Raw genomic sequence first — 23027 nt, 5'->3', positions numbered from 1 at the left:
ATTTAAAAGAACTGAATATTTAAAAAACAAGTCTTTGGAGATGCAGTGAATTCCAAGAGACAAAAGGAGACATTTTCCTTCCTTACACTGCCAGGGATGGTGTTCACCTCTCAGAAAATGTGCTTACATGATTTGAAATAAATAGATAGAGATAGTACAGTAGAAAGTCACCAAGCCTAGGGGTGGTTTTAGGGTAAAACAAAGGCTTTCCCACTGCTGCCTCATCAGACTGCAGTTCCCAGCTCACTGTAGGCAGTGCCAGGGAGGCCCCTATGTGAGCAAAGCCTTGAGCCAGTGATTGCGGCCTGCAAAGTGACTTTTTAATTGATGATGGTGTAACAGGAGAAAGAAGCCCAGCTTGTCTCAGGCTGAATGTAGAGTTCTAGCAGCAAGAAAAGTCCCAGGCTTCGTTCACCAGCTGAGGCTGTCAGACCTGAGTGTGGTTTGAGGGCAGCCTGCCACACGGTGGGGGGATGCAGGCATCTCCTTCCTCTGCAGGCCAGGTGCTCTGTGGGTGATTTATTGCATCCTAGGGGAAGGTTTCAGAATGCCCTTGCTTTTGCTCTCCAACAGACTTATATATGATGTCTCAGTGTTCCAGAAATGCCTCCCCCTAAAGAAACAACTTTCCCTAAGAAAAAAAATCCTCCCTGAGCAGCAGAGCAGCCCAACGCACACTTCCTCCAGCATACTCATGTATCAAGGCTGCACAGCCCATGTTCTTACCCTCCATGTTTTGCATCTTGAGCAATGCAGGCATCTCCCCCTGCCTGAGGATGCTGATATGTTCAAACCAGATTTTTGCAGTGGCTTTTTGCATGAATGTTGCCAAACCTCACCTACCCTCTGTGTCTGCTCATCCCACAGATTCTGTGTCTTGCTTGCCCACTGTCCAGACCATGACAGCCTCACCTGCCTGCAAGCATACAGGTGAGGACGGTGCACATCTGCATCCACATACCAAGGCCAGAGCAGGCAGAGAGATACCGAAACGTGGCTGTAGTGCCTGGCACCAGTGGGAGCAGCTGGAGGACATCCAGGGCTGTCACTGTAGGTCTCCACTGCCCCTTGGGTGAGCTGCTCATGAGCAGGAGAGCGGCTGAAACAGGCTGAAGGATCCCCCAGCTGGCACTTGATCTTCTTTTGGCTATTTCTATCTGAAATAGGGCAAAAAACCCAGCCATATGCAAGGGTGGATGTGATGGCCTTCTCCAAATCTTTCCAGTGCTGTGCCTGGCTCTGCTTCTGCAGCATCTTCTCCTGCAGCTCCACGCTCAGAGCTTGCCCCGTTGATCGCAAAGCACGCAACAACCAGGAGAGATAAACAGATGAAACAACATTACCAGAAATATAATTTATTCTCGTGTCTTTCGGCCAGTATTGTACTGAGGTTTGAGGTTCTGTCTCACTGGCACAGCAGGCACTGCCAGCAGTGGTGCCACCACCAGTGCAGTGTGAGACGGGGACCGCGCTGCTGGGGGAACGGTCACTGTCCCGGTCCCTCTGTTCTTAGTGGTTTACCCTAAGGCTGAAGTCTCACTGACAGATCCAGTGAAATAAGATCTGCCACTCTTCTCCATTTTACCTTTTCACGCGTGGATTGCGGCCCTTGCCCTCCAAAACACGCAGATGTGAAACATTCACTGTGGAAGTTCACCTGCACAAGTGCCAGTTTTGTGCTGGCCTCTGGGCACGTCTCTGTGGTTACACATGGAGGGTGACCACAGCAGTGTGAATAAATAAAAGCAAGCACCCAGGCAGCCCAAAACACCACTTCTGGGCCACCAGATGGATGCAAGTTCTCAATCCCCCACCCGCTTGCTCGCCTTCACTCCCAAGAGGGCCCTGCGTCCTCCTCAGCCATCAGTACGGGCCGGACACCCCACACCGCCTCTTCACCATTTTCAGCAGCTTTGGCTTCAGCATGAGGAAGAGCACAGTGAAGGCCACCAGCAGCGTCAGGCAGGTGGGCAGGGCAAGCACCAGGTAGAGCAGGGCCATGTCGGCCGTCCGCCAGCGGCAGTCCTGCAGGACGGGCTCGGGCAGCAGCCATGCGCTCAGCCGCTGCGAGTCGTAGTTGCAGGTCACCTCACGCCCGTCGGGGACACGCAGGCGCTCCATGCTCTGCAGGGCCTCCCACCAGCCCAGCGTGCAGCAGTTATAGGGGTTACGGCTGAGGTAGAGCTCCTGCAGGCTCCTCCCCAGCGGCCTCCACGCCACGTCCGCAGGCAGCGCCGTCAGGCTGTTGTCCCGCAGGTCGAGGCTGCGTAGCTTCAGTGCGCCCAGCGAGGCGGGGAGGGCGGTCAGGGTGTTCCCCGACAGGTCCAGTCCCACCAGGCTCTGGAGGGCCGAGAAATCCACCGAGGTGGAGGAGAGGTTGGTGTTGCGGAGGGACAGCACCTGCAGCGTCGCAGCCAGGTCCCGCAGCCACCCCAGGTCCCCTGACAGAGCCTCCCGGTTGTCAGAGAGGTCCAGATGAGTCAGGGCCGTCCCTCGAAAGGGGTGGCCACCCAGGTTCCGCAGACCGCAGCCGGCCAAGGAGAGGCGGGTCAGGGTGGCAAGGCCCCTGATGTCCACGCAGGGAGCGCTCCGGCCTAAAACAGCCGGCTGGGGACACAGGTCGAGGCGGTTGTAGCTGAGGTCAACTGTAGTGATCTGCTTTGTGTGAGTGAAGATGCCGGCAGGAAGCGCCCGCAGCAGGTTGGTGCTGAGGTTGAAGAGCTGCAGGTTGGGCAGGGAGGGCCCGGCGCCCGCGTCCTCCCACAGCTCCGTCAGCAGGTTCTGACTGAGGTCCAGATCCGTCAGCATGGCCAAGGGGTCCCGCTCCGACACGTGGAAGGTCTCCAGGCAGTTCTGGTTGAGCTTCAGGTGGGTCAGAGCGGGCATCTTGGCCAGGAAACCCTCCGGCAGGTACCAGAATTGGTTCTGGCTCATGTCCAGGAGACGCAGGGAGGAGAGGTTGCTATAGCAGACTTCGTCCCACAGCTTGACCGTCGTGATGTTGGTGGAGTTGCCATCGATGAGCAGGAACTGCACGGTGACATTCTCCAGGGACGTGCCGTTGGGGAGGAGCTGGTAAAAGCTCATCTCGTTGTCCTTCAGCAGCAAAGAGTGCAGCTTGCTCTGCCGGGGCAGCACGGGGAAAAAAAGGAGCTGGTTGTGGGACAGGTCCAGCACCTCCAGCTCAAAGAGGTCATCGCTTTCCAGGGCCAGAAACCACTCGATGATATTGTAGCTGACATTGAGCACCCGGAGCTGGGTCAGGTTGAAGTCCACAATGCATGTCATGTAGTTGTAAGCCACGTTGAGCCTCTGCAGCCTCTGCAGCCCTTCAAAAGCTTGGTCAATCTCAAAGATGTAGTTCCTCTCCAGGTTCAGCTCCAAGAGCTGCGTCAGGTTGGAGAAGACAGAAGAGTCCAGTCTCATGATGACATTCCTAGCCACAGACAAGGACTCCAAGGAAGACAGGTTGCTGAGCAAAACAGATACCATGCCCTCAGTGAGATGATTCCCAGCTAGATCGAGCGTCCTCAAGGCTGGCAAAGCAGAAAGAGCAGCTGCTGTTAGTGAGTAGTTGGTGAAGAGAAGGTTGTCTGCCAAGGATAGAGCGTGGAGGCCCTGGCTGCCCAGGAAGGCACCAGGCTCGATGAGCTCCATCCGGTTTTTGGTCAGGCTGAGGTGCTTCAGCTGGTGGTATGAGAACAGAGAGGCACGGCCCAGGACCCGGATAGTGTTGTCATCCAGCAACAGCTCTTCAATGTCACCTTGCAGATTTCTAGGGACGGAGCTCAACCATTTCCTCCTGCAGTCTGCAGTGCTCTGCACCTACGGCAAGAAGGGGACATGGAACACCTCACTGTGAAGCATGAGATGGGGAAATGATAAGACTGGGGATAACAGTGAGATGGAGGCAATTCCTCAGGTAAAGCCTCATTGTCCCACTCCAAATCTCAGCTCCAGTGCCAGGCCAGCAGCTGGGAGGAGAAAGCCTGCAGAAGCTGAGGTGCCTGGGGCTTGTAGAGGAGAATCAAGAGGTCAGAAGGGCAAGGATTTGCAAGAGGGAGGACTTACCTGCTCGCAACCACCAGGAGACAAGGCCCATGCTGTGCCCGCCCCATCTCCGCATCCTACTGCCAGAAGGACCAGGAGCAGGGAGAGAACAGGCAGCAGAGCCTCCATCTCAGCAGAAGCTCTCCTGTGGGGACAGAGAAGTCAGGAGCTGCAGCACGGTCAGTTCACCAGCATCCCCAGGGCTTCCAGGACAGCAACGGTCACTCTTACACACCTTCCTGCCTGCAGCACTTGGCCACCACAAGCTGCCCAGCTAACACCCACAGCACAGGGACCCCCATGGGACAGGGGAAAGCGAGGGACAGGCAGCACACATGGAACACAGCTCTGCAGGGCAGATATCACCCAACCACAGCCAGCCTTCCTGGAGCTTGCAGCCTCCTCCCCAGTGCCAACACTCCAATCCCAGCACTATCTGGGGAAGTGCTGCTTTTCAGCACAAGGGCCCCTGTTGCTTATTTTGTGAGCTGGGAGCTGCCAGCATTTGCATCTGGGGTGAAAGCTGAAGTTCAGGCAAATGAGCAACGAGGGCTTGCTGAGGGCTCAGCCTTCTCATAGCTGCTGGTGCTTGAAGAAGCGATCGGAGGTTATTTTTGGCTGCTTGGGGAGCCAGAGCCTCACGGCTGGAGGTAAACCAGGGACACCTCCTGGGTTATCTCTGTCCTTGGGACAGCTGAAAGAAGGAAGCTGATACCAAACCCAGAGGGGACCGGAGAAAGACCCCTTTCTCTAGGTGAAAGCTAGCACCCCTCTGAGCCTTCAACCTCCACGCCAGGTCCTTGGTGTCCCCACCATAGCACCACTCCCCAAAAACCCAAGGGTTTCAGCTCCAGCTTGGCAGCAGCACCCAAACCCCTTTTCTTTTCCCCCACCACTGCCTTGTTGCTGTCCGGCTTTGGCCTCCACTCTCCATCCTCCCACATTTTTGGGGGGCAGCTACTCACCACCCGTAGCAGCGCGCGGGGCCTGCAGCAGCTCATCCTGCGGCCTGCAGCCCCTCCACTGCACTGGGGGGTTCCGTGGGGCCGGATGCAAACCAACAAGGTGTTCTCCCACCCGCTTTCTGCCGAGCGCTGAGACGGGCTTTGCGGAAGGAGCGAACGGAAACTGCAGTCACATGGAGGCAGAGAGCGCGGCGAGGCGTTCACACCCCGGGTCGTGCACCCGCAGGCGGCCCCAGCTGCAAGGAGGAACCACGGGGTGGGGGCTGTGGGCAGGGCCCCAGGGCTCAGCGGGACCGGCCTGGGGCTGCTCGTGGTGGTTGGGTTCAACCTCACCGCATTTCCTGCAGGGGAAGAAGAAGAAAGGGGCCAATACCGTTCTCAGCATTCCCAAACCCGTGTTCCCAGATGCTGGGAGCCCGCCTCAGGACAGCAGCACCCAGCCTCTTGCAGTGCACAGGTTGGGATGCTCAGGGTCCTCCGTGGCTGCTCAGGATTTGGGTAAACGCAGCACCTTGGTGCAGGTCCGCGCCATCCCAACATGGGAAGCTCCCAAGCGATGTGGAGGTCGGGGTGAAGCTGTGCTGGACAGCTCCTGCCCTCCCTTCCCACTGCCAACCTCCCCAGTCGCCCTCCCAGACACCTCACTGTCTGGGTGACCCCGACCCATTGGGCATCTGCTCACAGCAGCCCCCAAGCGCCTGCAGCCAGCATACGTGACCTGGGAGATTTTTCTTTTTTTGCTTTTACCCTGAATTTCATTTCTTCTCTGGAAGGAGGCTGAATGCTCCCGCATCGCTCACAAAAAAAGGCCCCGTGGTTTCATTTCCTGCATTTTCAAGGAAGTTTGAAGTCTGAAAATCAAGAAGGAAAAGAGAGAAGCACTCAGCCTTCAAAAGCGAACCAGAGCAGATGTCAGAAAGTCCGCAGTGGGGCAAAATTCCCAGGGTGTTACTCGAGGTCACCAGCACCAGCAGACAGCTGCAGACCCCTCCTGGTCCCCAGCCCACCACAAGGACACTTGCTCAGAAGAAGGGCAGGAGCTGGCAGAGGGTGGCCTCAGGGCCGGGAGGTCCCACAGCATCCTCACCACACATCAGCCTTGGAGAGAAGGAATCTGGAGAAGCCTGTAATGCTGAGTATTGCTTCGCAGGGCAGACTGCTCAGAGTGGAGTATGGAGTTTGCTGGCTCATTCGCCTTCACAGGTTGTCACACCAACAGCTGCAGTCACCTCGGGGAGGTGGAAGAAAACAGCCCAGCAGAGCGAGCAGCAGCCCAAAGGGAACCAGGTGAGCCACCAGCATGAGCAGCTGCAAGCACAACACCTTCAGGTTGAGCAACAGAGGCTGTTTGGCTGAGGACGTGGCCTCCAATGCAGAGTGACTGTGAGAGAGGATCCCTCATTTAACCCAGGGCCCAGAGGGAAGGCAGAAATAGGTCTCAGTAGAAAGCAAAAAGCCATTTCTGGAAGCGTGGGGTGGGCAGGAAGGGAAAGATGGGTGCCGGTCAGCAGCCTGGCCACATCCACTTCCCAGCTCCCATCCCTGGACTGGCTCCAGCACTGCGGTCTGCGCTCTTCTGTCTCCCACCTCCACCAACGTAAGCAAGGAGGAAGTGGGCCAGGGAGCAGGGAGCCACAGAAGCCACCTCGTTTCCCCCACGCTTCCCCAGCGGCCAGCATGAGGGCTCAGCACCGCAGACCTGAGTGCTGATGTGGATGCTCTGCACAACTGCTCACAAAGCACCTGTGGGAGCAGCGAGAAGGGAGAACTGCTGACCCTTCCCTGAGATCTCTGCAGGAGCTGCAGGCCTTGCAAGTGAGCTACTTATACCCACGGTTTGCTGTTTGCTTGCACGTTGCCCACGCTTCCTCATAGGGCTGCACGATGTGGACACACTGATCTCAGCTTTGTATCTGATCTCTGTGGCACTACCCAGCACATCTACGCACAGTTTTGGCATAAACCTGTCACAACCAGAAGCTCTGAATTCACCCAAAGGAGGAGGTACTGATGAGGCACTCCATGACATCACCCAGCAATGGCACGACCCCAGCTCCCCTCCGCAGTCCTTTCCAGATGCTGTTCTGCTGAAGAGAAGTGAGAAATGGTGTCATTAGAGCAAAGGGAAGTGAAACCATCTCAGCTCTTGACAGAGCATGTCCCCTCTCTGCTCTCCTGCTGGGCGTATTCCTTGTCTAATGTAAGAAAACAGAGCAAACTGCCAGGTCAGGGGCTCCTATTTAACAAAGCCCGATCTGAAGTGACACCATCACACCTCAGAGCTCATCCCTGCAGCCACAAATGGAAAAGGCTCAGCGTGGGCTTTTGGGTCTCGGTTTGAGATTGTCCTCCTCCCAGACACAAAAAGAACAGGAACACAAGAGGGGTGAAGCTCAGGGAGATGTGTCAGTGAACGCAGCAGATCCTCCTTTCTCTGCTCCACTGTGAGTTGGCCCCTTTACCCAGATAACAGCGGTAGGACAAGAGGCAATGGCCCCTAAGTTATGACAGGGGAGGGTCAGGTTGGACGGCACAGGCTGCCCAGGGGGTGGTGGTGTCACCATCTGTGGAGATGTGGCACTGAGGGATGTCATCAGTGGGCATGGTGGGACGGGTTAGAATTGAACATGATCTTAAAGGTCTTTTCCAACCTTAATGATCCTATGATTTTCACACTGAGAAGAGCAGCTGAAAGTCTTTAGTTAACAGCTAAAGGTGAAATGCAAATATGTCTGTTTGTCCTGCAGACTCACCAGGGCTCAGGTGACCATCTCACATGGGATCCAGAGAAAAGCATTCAACCAACTGAGCACAAAACCCAACAGAAAAACCAACAAAAACCCAGACCAGTGCCCAGGGAGTGGTGCAGCCTCCTCTCCCCATCCCTTCTTGGCCTCATCTGGACACCCACTGCCTGCTGCTAAAAGGGACATGGAGGCTGCAAAGCTTTACCCATGGCAGTATTCAGGATACCACACAAAAACCATTTTGGTCAATATCTTTTCCTTATTGGCAGGTTTGTCCAGCACTCAGAAACACAAAGTTACACACTGACAGCCCTCAGGAAAGCAGAGAGAGCCCACCTTCACGATTACTACTTAAAAGCTGTTGGTCTCCTAAGCATAGGATGCTGAAGGAACGCCCCATGTCCCCACCAGCAGGCTCTCAGCTCCCAACTACCAACATCTCCCTAGCAGTGGAGGTGCAGCCAGCACCATGCTGTGAATGGGCAGCAGGGGGTTGTGGCTGGAGCGCAACCCAGCTCCACTCTCCCTTATTTGATGGGTCTGGGGAGGGAGCACACACAGCACCTGCTCACCCACATGGGTTGCAAACAGGTCTGTGCTTTGACATCAATCAGCTTTGTCTTCCCTCCATTCTCAGCTCACCAGCTGATGGGCTGATCCAAACAGACACAGCAGGTTCTGGGGCTGACAGTGTGTCTTACTGCTGGTCTCTACCTGAGTGTGAAGGCATGCAAGGGAATGATGTTGTAGCTGTGGCACACACACTGCTGTAAAACAGCTGTTTTCACATCTGCCCCCGGCTTTAATGCACACCTCTAAGGATGTGAAGGCTTCTGTGAAAATGAGAGCAGGTTCACGACCTGAAATCGTAAGTTCAGGGAAGGATTAAAACAACAATAAATCACTTTGCCAACAGTGAAGCACCTGGGGACACAGCACAGGTACTGAGCAACAAAACGCTGCAGGCACACCAAGGTCCCAGGGCAGGCGGTCCTTACACACCCTCAGTGCTGCTGTCTGGATGAAGTGAGGTGAGGCTGAGCTGCAGAAGCCGAGAGCTCGCAGGAAGATCAGACACTTCACACAAAAGACAAGAGCAGACAGGGTTACACCTTTGTACTTTCCTCCATTCAAACACTGCCTGCAGGTAAACACAGAACCAAAGAGCCTTTAACAATAGAAGAACAGTCTGGATTAGAAGTTAAAATAAATCAAGCAAACATGAAACAAACCCAGCTAGCTTGCAACAGATCTGCAAGTGCAGGCATGGCAGGAAAGACACCTTGTTCTTGTGGCTTGCAAAACTGCAGAACAAGCAACGCTTGTAATAACATACAGCAAATTCTATTTTAAAATCCTCTTTCAACCACTGCTGTTGGATGGAATACATTCAATCATCTTCTGATGGCTTCACTTTGGACACCGGTGACAGACACCCAAAGGGATGGAAAGCAGTGTGTGACAAAGCAAACCAAATCAATATGGGACTGACTGCACCTGAGCCCCCAAACCTCCTCTGCCTCTGCATGTGACCTCGGGCTCCCAGCTCACCCCATAACCTTAACCCTAACCGCAGGACCAAGAGTTCCAATGAAGAAGTATGTTTCAAAAGTGATAAAAGCAAAAGGAGAAGGGGATGTTGAATAGCAGTAGAGGTTCTGCACGAAGCATGAATGTTGCACAAACCTTCAGCCGTTCCAGTCGGTGCTCCCGCAGCACTGTTCGCTTTGCCCTCTGCTGGGAGGTGTGAGAACTCGTGCTGAGGTCACACCATCCCCAGAACACAATGACAAACACTGCGTCGAGGAGAGATCAGCAGATTCAGCATCGTCTGAAGGAAAAGCCTTCGGTCTTTATTTACCACTTCATTCATTCTCCCTTTCAACTAAATTAGACCTTAGTGCCAGGTTGTCTAGGATAATTTTGATAAAACAAACACGTCGTCCTCCTCACCGCTTAAAAACTCGTTTTGTCACTGTGAAAAGGATCACAGAACACATCTCAGCAGTGCAGTTTGCTGGCTGCAGGTTGCACAGCACTGTCTGCTCTGTGCAAGAGCCAGCCCTGAGCCGACACAGAGCAGCACATGCAGCACTCATGGCCATGCTCCTGCCGGTGTCCAGGGCTATTTATAACATGCCAGCCTTGTGGAATTGTGGAACACGGGCTTGGAAGCAGTCAGATCAGCAGGAAGTTCCTTCCTATGCAGAGGCCGAGGAGAGGCAGATTCCATAGGCTAACAAAGGGAGATAAGAGGAAGGGAAGTAAGCCACAGTCCCTAACACCCGAGGAAAGGGAGCACTTTCAAATCCTGAACTTTAGGCAAAGTGTAACAAACCAGAAGCTTACCTCCAGTTCAACAGCAATATTCCATCTTGCTGGGCAACAAACATAAAGCTCACGCAGGTAATAAAGTCAAAATGAGAAGAAATGTAAAGACTTGGCCAAAACTGAGGTATCAATACAGAAATGTGAGGGCTCAGGAATTGCTGAGGGCTGTTGCCTCCCATACAGCTGCTCTTACATCTCTTTTAGGTATGACCCAACTCTTCCCAGGACAAATGTTATTTTAATTCATTGCTGCTGTCATCATCTCCGTGAAAGTGGAAGAGCAAAAAATAGAGAGAGCCATCTGGAAAACACATCCACATTTCAAGGCAATTCAGAAATACGGCTCAGCAGTACAGGGAGAGAAAACCTAACGTGTTCCAGTTGGCTGTGGCACTCCGAGGCAGAAGAACACAGCTACATCCGCAGCAACAGAAGCTCAGCCTGTGCACGGACACGCGGATGCAGCCCATCACATCACAGCCATCTGCTCCCCTTTTGTCACCTGAAACGTGGCCAAAAATTACAGCAGCAAATGGCATTTGCTCGCAGCAGGCTCACACAGGACTCCCAGAAATGCATGCACCACTGCATTTTAAGCAGAAAAAATGCTTTAAGAGAAATCTCCCCAGCAGTGAGTTGTTTCGCCACCAATGAAGAAATACCAGATATCCTGAAGGACTGTGGGGCCTACACGTGACTGATCTATGTAAGCTATGGGCAGCTGATGTTGCTCTTGGCCAAAGCAGTCAGCTCACACGCTGAGGAAGGGAAAATGCTCCGTGCAGTTGTTCACTTGACTCCAAAGTAACTCACAGAATCCCTTTTTTCCAGCCCATTTTCGGCTAACCAACATCAGACCTCTTCTCTTCTCAACACCCTCATGGAGACATCAGCCAAAAGCTCAGCACTTAAAAGCAAATTCTCAGTGATTTTGGAAAGTGCTTCAGAGCTCCCGACCACAACACAGTCTCCTCTGATTATTGATTATGGCTGCTCCAACTTGCACAGCATCTCAGCCCTCTTTTGTTGTTTGTTTTCCACATGATCTGCCATGTGTGGTTGGGTTGGAGATCCTGCCCCAGCCTGCAGCCTGTTGCCACAGCATCAGTTACTTTTCAGCTGTTTGGACCACAGCCATACACATGCATTTGGAAACAGATCACTGTGAAAGCTCCAGTGCCATTTCTTACCCTCACAAGCTACCAAGAGCACATCTGAGCTCTCCTTGGTGCCCCCCATCTAATGAAGCTTGTGTGAGCAACACCCACAGACTGCATGAAGCCCAGGCATTAAATCTGCAATTGATCTGCTCTGGCAAATCAAGAACTTGGTATCACAAGAGTGAAGTTCATGTCTACAGAGCACGGTCTGTGGGCCTTGTGCAAGACGGAATTCCTCTTTGCTGAACCTGGAAAAGGCACAAAGCTTGCCTTTGGAACTGAGAGCAGAAAAGGGGTATTTGCATGGCTCAACTGCTCTTTCATTGTCCCCCAGCAGTACAGAGGCTCTGTATATTTAAATCATGTCACACAGAGCTTATCGCTACATGCTGCTGCACACAGGTGGGAATGAAAAGCAAAACCATCAAAAACAGCACATAGAAGGCACTCTGCTCAAAGCAGCAGCACAAATGCACTGGGTGCCCATTCCAACAACTTACCCAGAACAAAGCAGCACAGCCTGAAGCCAGCCCAGCCCAGCAGAACCTAACACAGCATGTGTGCAAGCACCAAAAGAATCCGAGGAGGCACCAAGCGCTCTAGGGATCAGCAATTCTTACAGTTAAGGCTGGAAAAGCTGCAAAAGAAGAAGAAAAAAAATAAGCAGGAACACCTCAGCATAGGGTCTGACTACACATATTAAATCTTACACCTGCTAGATCCTCACCCCACCAAAACAGTCCTAGCATGGGAACAAGCTTAGGAGAGCTGCAGGGAGGAGCACGCTGGGTGCAGTGTGCAGGGGACAGGAGAGCTGCCTCCTACATCCCCTGTTCTCCTGCAAGATAAGGTTGTGCAGGCTGCCAGACCCCACTGCCTTGTCCCCCCCTGTGCCCAGAGCTCAGGTCATTCCCAAATCACTGTTCCAGCTGTGTGAATCTGGTCAGTACTCTAAACCTCTCCTGTAACCCCCCTTTCTCACCTCCTCAAACGCAATCTTGATGTCTGCTTCCTTCTCAATACTCCAAGCCTGAAGTGTAGAAGATGAATAAAGACGGTTTCAAAACGATTTACCAAGTGGGAAGAGCTGCAAGCAAACAGCTGTCTGGTTAGTCAAAATGTGTTGGTGGAGGAGAGTTAAACTGGAGCTGGCAGCACAGATACCCTACACTGTTCATACCTAGGTCTGCTACCTCCTCTCTCAGTGTGATTTTTAAGGCTGCTGAACAAGCAGTCAAAAAGCACCTTCCAAGGCACCTCCTGCAGCAGCAGGGCAGCACTGAGCCCAACACCTCCCAGTTCATACTGGAAGACCTCCAGCTGTGAAAAGGGGGTAATTTGAGGAGCAGAGCTATCGAGCTCCCTGTAACCACCCCCGAGGTTCTCCTTCCTGAACAGTCAGCAAATCGCACAGCCCCAGCACCACCATCCTCCTCAAGATAAGAAGTTTTGTTCCACCACACCAAACCGCTGCAGAGGTCGTTGCAACAACACACACAGATGAGTCCTTGTGAATTATAGCAGAGTTTATTTTAATATTTTGTACAGCCAGCATTGGTCTCCAGGAATAAGTTATAGTTTTACGTAAGTGAGTTCCCCCCCAAACCCACCCTTAAGGAATGTTCAGCTTTCACCACATCTAATTTAGAGGGAAATAATTTATAGGGTAAGACGCAGTCTGAAGAATGGAAATCAATCTTCGTTTCACGAAACTCCTCCGAAGTTCTCAGGGTTTACTTACATCTAATTGGATTCACGACCAAGCACAGCAGCCACAGCTGACCGAGAACAGCTCACACCTCAGCAAAGATCTTACTCTGTGAAACAGGACAGGATTTTGTTTCCCATTTCCCTCCTCCAGTTCTGCCAGGCACACGTGAGCCCTGCAGTTTAATCCAACCAACGCTCATAACTGGTTTTCCAGGAAGGTACTCACTTGGTGTCGGTCTCACTTCATCAGCCAGTTGCTCTCAGTACCATTTAAAACATCATTTCTCACCGTATCATTTGTTTCTTTAACACAGCCAAGAGAAATTGAGCTCGATACCAAACTGCCTTTAAGCACTAAGCAACACATAAAACAAATAAATACTATAAATCCTTTTAAATGGTAATAATGCACATTCTCTGTTCCAGTGCACAACTTGGTTATTTACTGTGTAAAAAGCACTGCAAGGACAGCTCTTCAGCAGCACATGAGGCATCTCAGTTACTTGCTTTCCTCCAATTGCTTGAATAAAGGGGGGAAAACAAGCAGTGGCCTAAGAGACATTCCTCTTGCTCAGAGAACTGTCAGCATCCGAGATGAAGCAGCTCACATTCTCCAGCACAAAACTAAGAAGAGGTTGCACAAAAACTTCATCCTCCCCCCCCTAAAATCACACCATAGATAACTGAAGCAGCCTGCTTTGCTCTTGGAAATGCCAGCACGAAAGAAATGGGTGCTGAGAGCCAGGCAGACACACAGCTCTCAGATTTTAGTGCCCCACCAAAGGAGCCCTCCTGCAGTGCCCACAGACAGCACTGACCAGAAAGCATAAGGGTGCTTTTAAAACCTTGTACTTTTGACGTGGAAATGAAGACGAGCTCAGCACCGTGCTGCAGCTTCTTTTCTTAAAGGTGGACCACAAATTTTGGAAGAACAAAACTTCCAGGGCAATTTTGGTTGTGTTTCCCAGGGAGAACAGAACTACTGCTGAAGCTACGGAAGCTTTCAGCTACACAGAAAGAGAATCCACGCAGCACCATACTCCACAAGGGCATTCCCAATGCTCTACAACACAACAGAAGAAGCACACTTACATGAATGTCATTCAAAGTTTTCCTGAAGCCCCTTCAAGAAATTCCACCCCAGTTAGAATAAAGCAAACCCTTCTTTTTGATGTGACTGTTCTTTTCCACGTGTTCCATATATACAATTCTTAAAATACACTTAAAAATAGCTGCACACGTTTGATATCGTTATCCCAGAGGAGGGCAGCCTGGACAGACGGCTCTTCTTGGTACTTTAAAAACTGTAAGTAAAACCCAACCAGACTCGCTCTCCCCAGTACCCACGTCAGCCCCGAGGAGGGAAGGGAAGGGGAGGCACAAGCAGTTTTAAAATGGGAGTCTTTCACAAAACACACGACTTACAAACCTCGGGTTAATTTCCGCAAGCAGTTTTATATCAAATCCTTCCTTAAATATCTGAGGTCACGCACTGCCATCCTAGCAATGAAATCTGTTGCAACATGCACGTGTCAGCTTCCCACTCAATCAACTGCGACCCTGAGGATTTTTCTGGCCTGGTAGAAAGAGGAAATGTAACAATTCCTGAAGTATGGCTGGTCCTCCATTTCAAAATTCTGTATGGTTTCCTCGATGGTTCTTGGACACACACTTATTTTTTTCTCTAACACATGTTTCCCTCTAACCAACATGCAGATTTCTCCTCCCAGTCATCCACATCGTGACGTCCCAACGAAACCATCCGTCATCCATCCAAAGGTTTTCCCAGGTAGACCAAAGTCACTTCTGTGTTACCATACACGGCAGACACTGCTGGATACAGGCAAACTTTGGGCAGTCCTCTGAACGCAACTCCCAAGAACTCATAGCCCCTCTCAAACGCTAACGTTTTGTCTTCCATGTCCAGGATAACTCGAATCCTTTCGCCTATCTGGAAACAGAGATGGGAAGAGGAGGGAGGAGAAACAGACAGGGAAAGAGTCAATATATTCAGATGGAAACACCAAAAAAAGCAACCCAAAAAACTACCAAAGCAAAATACACGGATAATACAGCAGAACAGATTAAAGCAAGGCTTTCCTTGCTGCTTTCACAACAGAGATGTCTCCATTCCTCTCGCATGGACCAGTACATCTGCTGCCTGCTCCTGTGGGCAGCCCAGGCCTGAGCATCCTCACAACACTGAACACAGCCCTTCACAAGCAGACCTTGCAGCAGCAGCATAAGCAAGAGCACTGCTCCAGAGCACCGCAGGAGCCTGACAGTGTTGTAATAGCCTCAGGTTACAAGAGCCCCAGGGGCTCTGTTGCCAGCAATGACCCGTAGAGTCTACAAAGAACAATGTTAGACAAGTTGTTTAGAAAGGTAAATGCCAGGTGCACAATATTCCCAGAACCTACTTCTGATGGCACGAGTGCTATCACTGACAGGGCTGCTCCCTTACCAAGGCAGAAAAATAATTCAGTGCAAAGCTTGACAAAATGGGCACACAAAACCTACAATACAGATAGACAGATGTGAGTAAAACCAATGCTGAATGCAGGCTGTACAGGATGCTCCCTGTGTTTATCCCGTTACTTTCAAATATAAACAGAAGCGAGAAGCACCAGCAGCAAATGCAGCATGAGATAGCACAAACTTCTGCTTCTCCACCAGACAACCGCAGCGCCAGGGATTCCTTCCAGCCAACATATTCTTCTTCTAGCCAATGCTAACAAGAGTGTATTTCCCTTCAGTACGTATTCTATGAGCAGATGACCGTACGTGTATGACTCTATGATTCTACGTCTCACCAAATAATACAAAATGCTTTAAAGGATTGCTGATTCAAGCCCTCACCAATTCTTAAGAAGGAAGCATTGACTGCAAGCACGGCTCAGCCTGCAGTCCCCATGGGAGCTCTCCTGGCTTTAAAAGCTCTCCTCATCCTGCCGTGCAGAAAGGCCCAGACAGGCAGCAGGAACAGACTGCCAATGGGCAGGGCTGGAAAGGGCCAATTCACACATCAAGAAATGTGAAATCTGCATCTCTTTGATCCACATTTACTTATTAATTGCAGAAATGGCAGGTATCATTTCCAGACTGAACTAAGCGCTTGGCAGTGAGCTTTTACATGAAATTTAGAAATATCAGCCTTGAGTTAATGCCAAGATCTTCATGTACAGCTGAAGTACAAAGCATTATTCATCCCAAGCCACGAAACTGTGAGATGGAATTATACCGCAAAACAGCTGAAGATGCAACGTGAGGAAAACCATCAGCCAAAAGGCGGCCGTGTGAGCGGCCTGGAGAACAAAGATAAACACGGCAAGACAGAACAGCAGAGCAGCACCTGTGCTTTGGTAACCCAAAATCACCCACACGTCACGGCCCGACCAAAGGATGTCACCTGTGGGAGGGCGCCCAGAGAGCCAGCAACCAGCGAGTGGCTCGAGGAGGCCCTGCCTCAGCACGGCCTCTGCTCACACCGCCAACAGGGCCGAAACAGCCACTGACAACAGCCGCCTCGCTGCTCCTGAGAGCGGTGTCAGCTTTTGTTTCAGAGGGGATGCGGTGTTCCAATGAACGCCCACTCGGTATTTGAGAAAGAAGGCAGAAACAAAGGAAATGGGCGCAGAGGAGAGTGTCTGCCTCATCCCTCAGGGCTGGATGGGACCGTGGGCAGCCTGAGCCGGTGGGGGCAGCCAGCCCTCTGCAGGGGTGGCAGCGGGTGGCTTAAGATCCCTTCCAACCCAGCCGTCCGGGACGGCCGCGAAGGTGGTGAAGATGAAGCTAGTCCCTCCTGCAGGGAGATGCCGGGGCGGCACCCAGCAGCGCACGGAGGGCCCGCTGCCCGCTCACCTGGTACTTGGGTGCGTTGTTGCACTGCGGGAAGCTGCCGTTCACCTCGCCGTTGTGCAGCAAGTTATTGTCCACCAGGTTCCAGCCCCAGCTCTGGTCGTCGCTGCCCAGCAGGGCCACGTAGCCCTGGCACTGCATGGCCGCCCGCTTCGTGGCGATGCCGATGACGGCCACGGTGCCCAGCGGCCCTTCCCACCACACCTCCCAGGCGTGGCGGCCCTCGCTGAAGCCGATCTTGGTCCTGGCGCCGTCGGTGCTCTGGGCGATGGGGTTGCGGTGCAGCGTGAAGCCGTTCTTCTTGATGTAGACGTTCCGGGAGCAGTCGTTGGTGCTGAAGGCGTGGTGGAAGGCACGGACCTAGGGCGGGGAGCCAAGAGGGGTCAGTCCGCGGGAGGCGTCACCGCCGCGCGGGGCCGCGCCGGGCTCACCTTGCCCTTGTAGGTGGGCACGTTGCAGAGGATGTCGGTGCGCAGCGCCTCCTCGGCCAGGCAGCGCGCGGCCAGGCTGCGCCACACCTCGCTGTTCTCGTCGCCGTGCAGGACGTGGTGCCACAGCTTGCACACCAGCGCGCAGCTCCGCAGCTCGCGCAGCTCCAGGTAGGAGAACACCAGCTCCAGCACCCGCCCCGGCAGCCGCCACCCCGCTCCCCCCGCCGCCCCGCCGCCGCCACCGCCGCCGCCGCCGGGCCCCGCCGCCATCGCCCCCCGCGCAGGGGCTGCGGAGGGGGGGGAGGCGCCGCGGGAAGCGGCGCGGAGCCGGGCGCCGAGCGGCTTTCCCTCAGCGGGCGGCGGCGGGCCCGGGCCCAGCGCTCCGCCCGCCCGCCCGAGGCCTCAGGGCGAGGGGGCGCGCGCCGCCATCGCAGCCCGCCCCGAGCCGCCCGCCGCGCATGCGCGGAACCGGCGTCCGCGCCCGGAGGAGCGGCCCCGCGCCGGCGGCCATGGCGGTCAGGTGGGAGGGCGGCCACTCCGCCTCCGTGCTGTGCCTCGCCGCCGGCAGCGAGGGGCCCGCGGCCTCGGGGGGCGAGCGCGGTGAGCTGGCGCTGTGGGGGCGGGACGGCGTCCCCGCGGGGCGGCTGCGGCTGGCCCCCGCCGAGGACGACGTGGCGGCACTGGCGTTCTCCCCGCGCTGCCCGCACCGCCTATACGCCGCGCACGGGGCGGCCGTCGCGCTGCTGGACGTGCGGGCGCTGCGGGAGCCCGTGGAGCGTCTTCGCTTCAACGAGGACGAGATCAACTGCCTGGCCCTCGCTGACGGCGGGGACCTGCTCGCCGCGGCGGACGACTCCGGGGCCGTCAAGGTCGTGGATCTGGAGAGCGAGAAAGTCGTCCGTTCCCTGAGGCACGCCAACATCTGCTCCTCCGTCGCCTTTCGGCCGCGGAGGCCGCAGAGCCTCGTCTCGTGTGGACTGGACATGCAGGTGACTTTGTACCGGGGGCGGGTGATGGCGGGCTGTCTGCGTCTCCACCCGGAGCCGGGGCGCGGGGCCTTCCTGCGGCGTGGTGCCGTGTTGCGCCTCGGGCTTCGCTGGTAGGCGCGGTGTGGATGTGGTTGGCACGGGGGAATCGAGGGACGGCAGAGAGCAGCTGTGCCTCCGTCGGTTCTGTCCTACCGTGTGAAACCAGCGGTTATCTCGAGCGGGTGGCTGCAGGCAGAGCACTGCCGTAGTGCCCAAGGCAGAGCGGATGGCAGCCGGAGTGCTTAATGCAGAGACTGAACTACCTGGCTGGTCTGAGGATGTCATTAAGTTTATCCCCTGCTTGAAGTAACCTCGTGGAACGTTCTTTGCCTTTTACACTTCTTCTCTGCCTTATCAGGCGGAACTTTTGTCCTCTGCGTGCCACACAGAATCACGGAACATCCCAAGTTAGAAGGGACCCACAAGGATGACTGAGGCCAACCCGCGGCCCCACGCAGCACCACCCAAACCCGATGTCTCACAGCGGTGTCCCAGCACTCCCTGAGCTCTGGCACCAGGGCCGTGCCCGCTGGAGCTGTGCCGTGCCCACCGCCCCGTGCTGCACAACCTCTCCCTGCCCCCAGCCGCCCCTCCCCAACGCAGCTCCACGCCGTTCCCTCAGCGCACAGCTCGGCGCTGCCCATCCGCTCCCCGTTGCCCATCCGCTCCCCGTGAGGAGCTGCAGCCGCCACGAGGGGAGCTCCGCTCCGCTCGGTTCCTGTGCTCTGGGCTGAACCCACCCCAGGACTTCCTTTCCAGTGGTTGAGGTCTGACCACGTTCCTGTTTTAGCCTGAGATGAAAACTGTCACTTCTACAGAGCTCTCTGTGGTTCTGGCGGTGTTAGGGGAACTTTCCTTTGACAGCATCACGCCGTTTTGCTGTGTTCTTAAAAACTGTTTTTTTCTATTTTAAAGCCACCATTTGCCAAAACTCTGGAAGTCTATTTATTCAAGTTAAGGTTGATCGCTGGAAGTTTCCCAAGTTCTGACTTTGCCAGGTTTAAAACAATTCTCTGCATTTGTCCACCATTGAGACAGGATTTTGAATAGAGTGCTTTGAGAAGCTTCATCTCAGAGGAACTGAAATGTGGCAGTAAATGCTCAGCACTTTACACAGGTTGCTTAAATTCAGATCCCTAAAATGGCTGGAAAGCTTTTATCAGAACTGTAACCATTAATATACTATTTCTGTGTGAGAAAGACAACAGCAACAGCTGATGAGAACTGAAATTTTGGTAGCTAGTGTTATTTCCAAAAGTGCCATGGAAGCAGGGAAAATGCCACGAGGGCAGAACATACTTACTTTGCAGAACGCTTGTCACCACTTGTTGAATTCATGAAGCTGATGCTGTCCATGATGAGAATGGAGTTTTTGGCTTACGTGTTAAGATTGGCTGCTCTGATGTACTCTGCTTTGCACAGTCATCACAGAAAAGTTCTCCCCGTCCTTGGTAGCAAAGCAGTTGTAATGCAGCAGCAGCGGTGACTCGTAGAAGAGAAAAGCAGTAGGAAATAATACATGGATTCTGGATAAGCAAACAGCTTATCAGTACTGCAGGAGACCGAGTGCTTTGAGATCTGCTGGCCTTGAAAAAAAGTCTTAATTCATACTGTAAAAGTATTCATATACTGTAAAATAAAGTATTATTTTGACAGGTGCAGTATAAATCAGCAGCACTTGAATTGTTCTGTGGTAGAAGCAGGATTCATGTGAAGGCACAGTGAGCAGCTTGCAGGTGCCATGGCATTCCAAAAGCAAGTCTCAAACTGCTTCCATCTCATCACAGAATCACAGAATTGTAGGGGTTGGAAGGGACCTCCAGAGCTCATCGAGTCCAACCCCCTGCCAAAGCAGGTTCCCTACAGCAGGTCACACAGGTTGGCATCCAGGCAGGTCTTGAACATCTCCAGAGAAGGAGACTCCCCCACCTCCCTGGGCAGCCTGTTCCAGTGCTCCGTCACCTCACTGTAAAGAAGTTCTTGTGCACATTTGTGCAGAACTTCCTATGCTGCAGTTTCCAGCCGTTTCCCCTTGTCCTGTCTCCACTCACCACTGAAAAGAGTCCGGCCTCGCCATTCTGCCCCCCACACCTTAGATATTTATAGACCTGGATCAGGTCCCCTCTCAGTCTTCTTTTCTCAAGGCTGAACAGACCCAGTGCACTCAGCCTTTCCTCATAAGAGAGATGCTCCAGGCCCTTCACCATCTTTGTGGCCCTCCGCTGGACTCTTTCCAAGAGATCCCTGTCAAACAGAAAAAAGGAAGAGTGTGCTCTATCTTCATGTGCTAACAGGACAAGCCAGATCTAAAGCAATATAAAAAGTGCATAGATACGTATATGATTAAAATTCAGGGACTGAACTACTGTTACCTTTTGCTATTCTGTTTCTCAAACACATTAAAGGAAGTGATTATCTTAGAAAAATTATGTAGCAGAAACAGAACTGACATTCAGAATGATGAAGCTTTCTTTTCAGTTGCTGCTAACGTTTCCTTGTCTCTCCTTTTAAATAATTAAGATGAGCAGTATATCATGATTACTGCTGCTGAGTTGAATGGAAAAGCATTTAGAACAGCTTTCCCATCCATTTTATGCTCTAGGGTTCTGAGCCATTGATTCTGCTGGGAGGGGCACAGTCATGGCTTGGAAAGCATGTGGTAAAGATTTGCCATGTTTGTTAGGTGAACTTCAAATGTGTCTTGCACAACAGATCTTGCATCTCTTATGCTCACCCGTGGCCCCTGCTCTGCCTGAGCAAAAACCTTTATCTTATTTTTGTTAGCAAAAGGAACCAATTCTACTTAACAATCAGATGGTACGGGTGGTGTTCTTCGAAGTAAAATGGATAAATGATTGATTCCTTTGATCTTTCCCAAGGTTATGCTGTGGAACCTGCAGAAAGCTCGCCCCCTGTGGACCACGAACTTGCAGGAGTGTGGAACAGAGGAAGACAGGCTGCAGTCAGCCAGCCAGCTCTTTAACCCCCCACTAGCACATTCCCTGTCTGTCGCATCGTGCGGCAACATCTTTGGCTGCGGAGCTCAGGATGGTAAAGTCAGAATATTCCGAGTGACTGGTCTCAAATTTGAACGTGAGCTGGAGTTTAAAGGTCATAGTTTAGGAGTATCACAAGTCCTCTTCATGCCGGAATCATACTGGTTGTTGACTGGGGGAAACGATGGGAAAGTCTTGCTCTGGGATGTCAGTAATGACATTGGAAAGCAGCAGAAAAGTCCAGCAAAGTCGCTCCATAAAAGGAAGGGCCAAGCAGCTGCCACTGCCAGAAAAGATGGAAAGCTCAACAAAGTGGCTTCAAATGAACACGCTAGAATGTTACCAAAGCTAACCATTGAGCATGGAGAGAAGGTGAACTGGATCACGTGCACAGAGATCAAAGGCTCCAGGAGAGTATTAGTTGCTGATCAGAGTAGTTCTATATCTGTTTATCCGTTGCCAGAGTCTTAGGTGCTGAAACAAATTTGTGGGGAAGAATCATTTCTCCACACTGGAAATATGACTCCAATTAAATCTGTTGGCAGTGAACTGAACAACGAGGCCTCCTGCATTCTCAGGAATGGCAAGGGATTCGCTGTGTTCTCACACAGATCTCACGATGCCATTGGCCTGGTGTGACATTTTTACAGCTGGTAGTGCTCACTGCAGCTGTTTCTTGTAGGCTGGCAATTAGTTCATAACTGTCCTGACGTAACTGAAGTTACAGGAATAAAATTAACAGGGAATTCCTCTGTGCTTAATGAGGATGCTGACCAATAATAGAGAAGTAACTGAGTTCCTTCAGTTTCACACAATTTCAGTGCTTTATTTTACTTTCCCTATTCAACTGTCCCACAGTTAGCTTGAGCTGGGTTTCTTGGAAGTATGGTTTTCATTATTTTGCATATAAGACTAGAGAAGCCTTAACTTACTAGCAAGCAGTCAGATTACTAGTCATTAACTGGATTTTTTTCACGCTGCAGTAATAAAGAAGATGGGGAAAATGTTAGCATCTGCCTAATGGGTCAGCTGTCGTCTGCATTTAGCTGTTTTTCCCAGAGAGAAAAATTACAGCTCCATTTGTCTTAATAAAATGCTTTCTCTCACTGCTTCCGTGTGTTTATATTCATTCTAATACTGCCTAACATAGGTGCTGTGCAAGATTTTGTCAAGAAGTGTTCCCATGGTATGGACAAATAAGAAGAAAAAATAGAAAAAGGAATACTTTTTTTTTCTTTCTTTTTTTTTTTCCTTCATGTTGTCCTGAAGTTTTCACAGGCAAAGACTCAAAGCCTTCTGCTGGCCACAGGCCTGCTTGAGTGATCTGGGTTCTGTGCTGTCTTGTTACGTTGGCTGTGGTGTTGGCAGGTGCACATTACTTGCCTTCGCTTTTTCTTTTTAATGGGAACAAAATGTAGAGTTGTTTGTTTGTTTTTTTGCATAGGCAACTCCTGCAAATATTTGCATCCTTTATGGATGAGATGTCAGTGGTGTGTTTCACTGTTCTTTGCCCTCAGAAGCAGTTCCCTGCAGCCATGTACAAGTCATTCAAATCCAGCTTTTCATCAACACTAGAAAACAACCCAACAACAATCTGTACAGCCTTTAAAAGCAGGAGACTTTGGCCCAGGAGAAGAGCTTGAAGGCAGTACAGATAAATAAACCTGAACAGCAAACAAGCAGACTAGATTTCCCCTCTCATTATTCCCTGTATGTCTGAGGACAGACGAGATGAGTGCGTCAGGAGCAGA

The 23027-nt window shown here is 52.3% G+C and overlaps 3 protein-coding genes across 5 annotated transcripts; 1 reads left to right on the top strand and 2 right to left on the bottom strand.

Moving 5' to 3' along the window:
• Positions 1-38: 38 nt before the first annotated feature.
• On the bottom strand, positions 39-11192 carry NRROS (negative regulator of reactive oxygen species). Of its 2 annotated transcripts, XM_048955170.1 has the most exons (7): positions 10112-11192; positions 9449-9998; positions 8687-8839; positions 6103-7099; positions 5016-5866; positions 4072-4195; positions 39-3825 (listed from the first exon to the last, which is right to left on the bottom strand). In XM_048955170.1, exons 6-7 carry the CDS (start codon positions 4177-4179, stop codon positions 1864-1866), a joined length of 2070 nt encoding a protein of 689 aa, XP_048811127.1. In that variant the 5' UTR covers positions 4180-4195; positions 5016-5866; positions 6103-7099; positions 8687-8839; positions 9449-9998; positions 10112-11192; the 3' UTR covers positions 39-1863. The 2 variants fall into 2 exon arrangements, with proteins under 2 accessions (XP_048811127.1, XP_048811128.1); XM_048955171.1 differs by lacking the exons at positions 9449-9998; positions 10112-11192 and having other exon boundaries at positions 5016-7099; positions 8765-8786.
• A 1593-nt stretch (positions 11193-12785) lies between these two features.
• Positions 12786-17495, bottom strand: FBXO45 (F-box protein 45; the record flags this gene model as incomplete). The annotated part of the gene is made up of 3 exons (XM_048955214.1): positions 12786-14914; positions 16825-17181; positions 17253-17495. Coding segments are annotated over 3 exons (786 nt in total), but the record flags the coding sequence as incomplete, so codon positions are not given.
• Positions 17496-17742: 247 nt separating this feature from the next.
• On the top strand, positions 17743-22386 carry WDR53 (WD repeat domain 53). Of its 2 annotated transcripts, none has more exons than XM_048954934.1 (2): positions 17743-18241; positions 21160-22386. In XM_048954934.1, the coding sequence occupies exons 1-2, from the start codon at positions 17762-17764 to the stop codon at positions 21745-21747; spliced, it is 1068 nt and encodes a 355-aa protein (XP_048810891.1). In that variant the 5' UTR covers positions 17743-17761; the 3' UTR covers positions 21748-22386. The 2 variants fall into 2 exon arrangements, with proteins under 2 accessions (XP_048810891.1, XP_048810892.1); XM_048954935.1 differs by having other exon boundaries at positions 18131-18237.
• Positions 22387-23027: the final 641 nt, after the last annotated feature.

Source organism: Lagopus muta, chromosome 9 (genome assembly GCF_023343835.1).
Source record: "Lagopus muta isolate bLagMut1 chromosome 9, bLagMut1 primary, whole genome shotgun sequence".
Taxonomy (NCBI): Eukaryota; Metazoa; Chordata; class Aves; order Galliformes; family Phasianidae; genus Lagopus; species Lagopus muta.
The sequence above is the reverse complement of the archived record's forward strand: the minus strand, read 5'-3'. Positions and strand labels throughout refer to the sequence as shown.